Below are 5,979 nucleotides of genomic sequence, written 5' to 3'. Positions count from 1 at the left end.
GTTGGGCATAGTGACAGACGCAAAAGGATCAATGGATCCTATTCCAACATGAGTGAGAACCGACAGATGATTATCCGTGCGGTGACAGCGCACTTGGACCATTTTCACTGAGAGGACGGACGGTAGCCATTGACAACGGTGATCCCCCAACATACAGCTTGCCATGGAAAGGAGTATGAATGATTGAATGAAGACAGTAGAAAAGCAGAGATTCAGAAGGAGCAAAGCACCTCCATACGCTTATCTGAAATTCTCACCAATGAATTACATAAGTATTTCTATCTTGTTTTATATTTTATTTATATTTTAATTATCAAAACCTCATAACCATTTGAATCTGTCTGACTGAGATTTACAAGATGACCATAGCTTGCTTTAAGCCGACAATCTCCGTGGGATCGACCCTTACTCACGTAAGGTTTATTACTTGGACGACCAAGTACACTTGCTGGTTAGTTGTGCAGAGTTGTGAAAAAGAATTGAGATTATGAACGTGCGTACCAAGTTTTTGGCGCCGTTGAGATCACAATTTCGTGCACCACCGATCCCTAAGAAGTTGTCAACTTGAGGGAGGAGGTGCAGAAGCTGACATAGGAGCTTCACCAACAAGCGGAGCAGTTTGAGCAGAGGTACAATGACCTTTTTGCACGTGTGAGAGGATTCGTTGCCATCAGCTCAGACTTGATAGAGAAGTTGGAGCAGCTCGATCGGTTGGGAAAATAGATGGAGGAGTACAACCAACAGATGCGCGCTGGAGCCAACGGTGCTGGAGGTAGTGGCATTGCTGGTTCCAGCAGCAACACTACTGGTGTGGCACCGACATCAGTACCTACTCCGCTACCTCAGCAGGGGGACCACGATGACGACAACGACGATTATCAGAATCTGTAGGAGTTTCATTTTTTTGTTTACCTACTTCATTGTATTCTACTTTTGTGATATTTTATGGTATTCAGACTATTTATTTTTAATAAAATAATTTATTGATTTATGCTAATTTTATATTTCTGCTAACAATTTTGTTAACAAAAATTTTAATTTGACTACTAATTATGACTTAACTTTACCAAAAAAAATTAAAAAATATTATCCGACAGTAACTTGGTGCCTAAACACGTGAAATGGTACCAATAAGCAGTTTTCGGGAAAAAAAACTGACAAAAATCCGCAATTAATTAGCATCGGATAAAAAAAATCCGCCAGTAAGTAATTTTCGGTGACGTTTATACCATCAACTTCAGGACAACAGTAAATCTGACGGTAACTTTTGTTACCGACAAATTTATTTGATAAATATGATGGTACTTAACTTTTTCTTGTAATGGCAGCCATTGTCGAGTCATGGTGCTGCTATTATGACCCTGCTGGTATAGTTTAGCCAACTATCACCTCAATTTGGAAAAAACCCTAAAATTTGAGTAAAAAGTGAAACGTTGCTATACCTCTAATTCTAATGTTGAAAGTAGAAAGAGAAAGATGGAAATAAGAGTAGAATGAGTTGGATTTGAATTTGAATTTATTATTATTATTATGTTGTTTATTGATAGAAGCACCATGAGTAAGAAGATACTTTTTAAAATTATAATAATAACTGTTGGGGCTTTTTTTTTTATAATAATTATTGGAGCTTTTGTAACTATAATCATTTTTGTTTGTCATGTCATTTTTTTTTTGTTAGTCAGGTCAGTATTTAACGTTAATGTCATTTAACTCAATTGATAGTTGGTCACTTTTGTCAAAATTAATAATCTTTTATAAAGATTATTTTGTCAATAACATTTTTTTGAGACTATTTTTTTTGTGTATGAATCTTTCGAGTATTGATTTAATAATTATCTCAAAATCAATAATTAAATCTTTTAGAAGAAAATATATGATTTAGATTTAACAGAATGCTAATATTTCTACTTTTAACTCATTTTAAATGTGTTTATAGAAGATTTTTAGATACAACACTTTTTATGTAACAAAAATAATTTATTTCTTTTTTAGTATAGTTGTTGATATAATTGATAAATATAAAGATTTTGCTAAGAACATGTTTTAAAAATTTTTAATATAAAAATATTTTATTAATAAATAAAATATTTAAATTTGTTTTGGTAATGCATCATAGTATAAAATGGTATGTGCGTATGAAAAATTAACTACTAAATCAGTAATGTGCACATTAAATACATATATTATTTAATTATTTTAAATATATATTTTATATTTTAACATATATTTTATATGAGTGATTAATTTGATAATTAATTTTTAGTATATACAACATAATTATTATTAAAAAAATTGAAAAGAATTTTCAATTAAAATAAATTTAATTATATTTTTAGTCCAATTATATTATTTAATTATATTTTTTAATTATATTAAAAAATTGAAAATAATTTGAATTTATCATTATTATGTTGTTTGTTGATAGAAGCATGGTGAGTAAAAAGATTCTTTTTAAAATTGTAATAACTATTGAGATTTTTTTTTAATAATAATTATTGGAACTTTTGTAACTATAATTATTTTCGTTTGCCATATCATTTTTTTTGTTGATCGGGTCAGCATTTAATGTTGACGTCATCCAACTCAATTAATGGTTGGTCACTTTTATCAAAATTAATAATCTTTTATAAGGACTATTTTATCAATAACATCTTTTGAATTATTTTTCTCTGTGCATGAATCTTTTAAGTATTGATTTAATAGTTATCTCAAAATCAATAATTAAATCTGTGAGAAAATGATAAATAGGTCCTTGACCTTTTGACCCATAAACATTTAAATTTCTGAAGATTTAAAAATATATTTAAATCATTGACCTTCTCAAAACCTAGACATATTGATCCCAGGTCTAATTTGTCTCAAATTTTAAGAACTCTTCCACGTTTGCATCCGTATATATATTGGCCAGGTCAGTACAACGGAAGTTACCTTCGATTTTTCCATTGAGTCTGACAGATCCAAATGAACAGAGAGATCGATTTGTCCAGATTTTGAAAATGTTAGAGGCTTAAATATATTTTTAAATCCTTGGAGACTTAAATGTATGTGGACCAAAAGATTAATGACCTATTTATCCTTTTTTCTAAATTTTTTTAAAAGAAAAATATATGATTTAGACTTAACAAAATGCTAATATATCTACTTTTAACTTATTTTAAACGTGTTTATAGAAGATTTTTAGATAGAACACTACTTTTCATATAACAAAATAATTTATTTCTTTTTCAGTGTAGTTATTGATATAATTGATAAATATAAAGATTTTGCTAAGAATATGTTTTTAAAATTTTTAATATAAAATTGTTTTATTAATAAATAAAATATTTAAATTTGTTTTGCTAATGCATCATAGTGTAAAATGGTATGTGCATATAAAAAATCAATTACTAAATCAGTAATGTGCACATTAAATATATATATATTATTTAATTTATTTTAAATGTATATTTTATATTTTAATATATATTTTATATAAGTGACTGATTTGATGACTAATTTTTAGTATATGCAACATAATTATTATTAAAAATATTGAAAAGAATTTTCAATTAAAATAAATTTAATTATATTTTTAATCCAATAACTTAGCATTATATTTTAATAGTTCAATACCTTTAGTTTAATAATTTAATATTATATTTTTAATTAATATCTTTAAATATTATTAACTAATTACTGATAAAAAATAATGAATTCTTCTAATCTTCTAGTATTTATTAGAATATCATAATTAGGGAACAAAATCAGAAAAATATCAAAGAAGATTAAAAAAAAAATCAATGTAATTTATTAGAATATTATTCCATAACGAGCGTACTCTTAACGTACTCTTAATTTATATATTAGTAAAAATTTTGTAATCACATATGAAAAATATGAATAATAAAAATAATATTTTTTAAATAATTTTTTATTTCTTTTCTAAACTCTTTGTAACATGATAACATTATTGTTCAAATAAATGTTTTAATTTTTTTTAATCAATACACTACAAAATCAACTACGATCTTTTTAAACTTTCACAAAACCGGTCAATATTTACCGCAGTATCCCTAAACAACTACGAGGCAAATCCAATTATATCAGATCCCAGATTTGTGTTTTATTATACAATAACAATTTGTCAATTAAAAACTCGTGGTTGAATTAATTCTAGAAAGCTTATACCCTATAAGCAATAATCAACTATAAATACACACACATGCTGCAAGAGAAGGACACACAAACCAACCAAGAAACCACCGACAACCCCTCTCCCCCCACCCCCAAAAAAGAATGGTGAGCATCCAATCTTCCTACACGGTGACCCCTTCAGAGCCCACACCAGAAGTGAGGCTCTTCTCCCTCTGCGAGCAAATCAAACTTCGCACACACGCTCCCTCCTTTTACGCCTACAACCCCACTAACTTCGACAAAATCAACATCCACAACCTCAGAGACGCTCTCAGCAAGGCCCTCTCCATCTACTACCCTTTCGCCGGCAGACTCTGCTGGACGCAGGGTGGTAGATGGGAGATCCATTGCAACGCTAAAGGAGCCTTGCTAATTGAAGCTTCCTGCAAAGGGAAGACACTCGAGGATCTTCGAGACTTTGTTCCCAACGGTTTGGTCACTCAGCTCATTCCCAACATCGATTATTCTGCTCCGCTTGAAGACACCCCGATCTTGGCGGTTCAGCTCACCAGATTCAGCTGCGGCGGCGTCACAGTCGGCGTCGCCATGTGCCGCGGCGCACTCGACGGAACTGGCGGTATGAGGTTCATAAACACGTGGGCCAAGCTCGCCAGAGGGGAACCTCTGGACGAATCTGATCAGTATCCTTGCCATGACCGTACGGAGCTGAACTCTCGGAAGATGAGTACGGGTTCGGAGTTCAGTGACCAGAATGGTCATGACCATTCTGAGTATGGAGCCCCGCCCCCATGGCTAGGTTCATTGGGAACCGAAGACGCTAAAGTCACCGTCGAAGTCATGAAGCTCACAGGGGAGCAAGTCAAGAAGCTCAAAATGAAAGCCACGTCTACCAACGGTAACGGTGAAATGACGAAACCCTTCTCGAGTTTCGAGGCCATTGCGGGGCATTTATGGAAGTCTGTTAGTAAAGCAAGATACGAAGGAAACAGTGCACAGCCAACCAGGCTAACGACTTTAGTTAACTGCAGGAACCGTCTAAAGCCGCCGCTTCCCCCGGTGTACGCGGGAAACGCAGCTTTCCCTACGACGACGCCTACTTGTACCTTTGGCGACCTTATAGAGAACCCTGTGGGGTTCGCGGCCGCCAAAGTGAAGGGGGCGATCGCCAAGGTGGATGACAAGTTCGTCAGATCCGCTCTTGAATACATTGATAATGTAAAAGACATGAACTTGATAAGGTACAATTTTCACTACCCTGCCAAGAGTGTTCATAAGGGACCTTCGAAAGGGAATCCGAACTTATTCGTAGTGAGTTGGATGAATTTCTCATATGAGCATGCTGATTTTGGTTGGGGTGTACCTTATTATTTTGGACCTGTGTATATGGATGCTGAGGGTAAAGCCTTTTGTCTCAACAAACCTAATGGTGATGGTATGGTACATGTGGCTATCTCTTTGGACTCGGCTCACATGCCTGCTTTCAAGAAAATCTTCTATGAGGACATATGATAAGTTTTTTTTTTTTCTTCTTTTTTTTTGTAACTTTTTTCTTTTGAAAAAAAAAAAAAGACCCGTTCTTTGTACCACTTTCGGCTGTTGTTTATTTATTTTTGCAAGGGACCTTGAGATTCGAGTTAAATATTATGGTTGGTTGGAATTTTTTACTATTTTTACTTTTAATATTTTTTACCTTTAAAATTTGGATTTTGCTACTATATATTCTAAGGCATAAATTAAATATACTATAAAAAATATTTTTATATTATTTATTACAAAAATAAATTTTTTATATTTTTAATGTATAAAAATAATAAATAATATTAAAATATTTTTTTATGGTATGTT

The 5,979-nt window shown here is 32.2% G+C and overlaps 1 protein-coding gene across 1 annotated transcript; it reads left to right on the top strand.

Moving 5' to 3' along the window:
• Nucleotides 1-4,200: 4,200 nt before the first annotated feature.
• On the top strand, nt 4,201-5,773 carry LOC107604982 (hydroxycinnamoyl-CoA:piscidic acid hydroxycinnamoyltransferase). Its single transcript, XM_016306711.3, has one exon. It carries the CDS (start codon nt 4,276-4,278, stop codon nt 5,641-5,643), a length of 1,368 nt encoding a protein of 455 aa, XP_016162197.2. The 5' UTR covers nt 4,201-4,275; the 3' UTR covers nt 5,644-5,773.
• Nucleotides 5,774-5,979: the final 206 nt, after the last annotated feature.

The sequence above is a fragment of the Arachis ipaensis genome, chromosome B6, assembly GCF_059453495.1.
Source record: "Arachis ipaensis isolate K30076 ecotype BB chromosome B6, ASM5945349v1, whole genome shotgun sequence".
Lineage (NCBI taxonomy): Eukaryota > Viridiplantae > Streptophyta > Magnoliopsida > Fabales > Fabaceae > Arachis > Arachis ipaensis.
The sequence above is the reverse complement of the archived record's forward strand: the minus strand, read 5'-3'. Positions and strand labels throughout refer to the sequence as shown.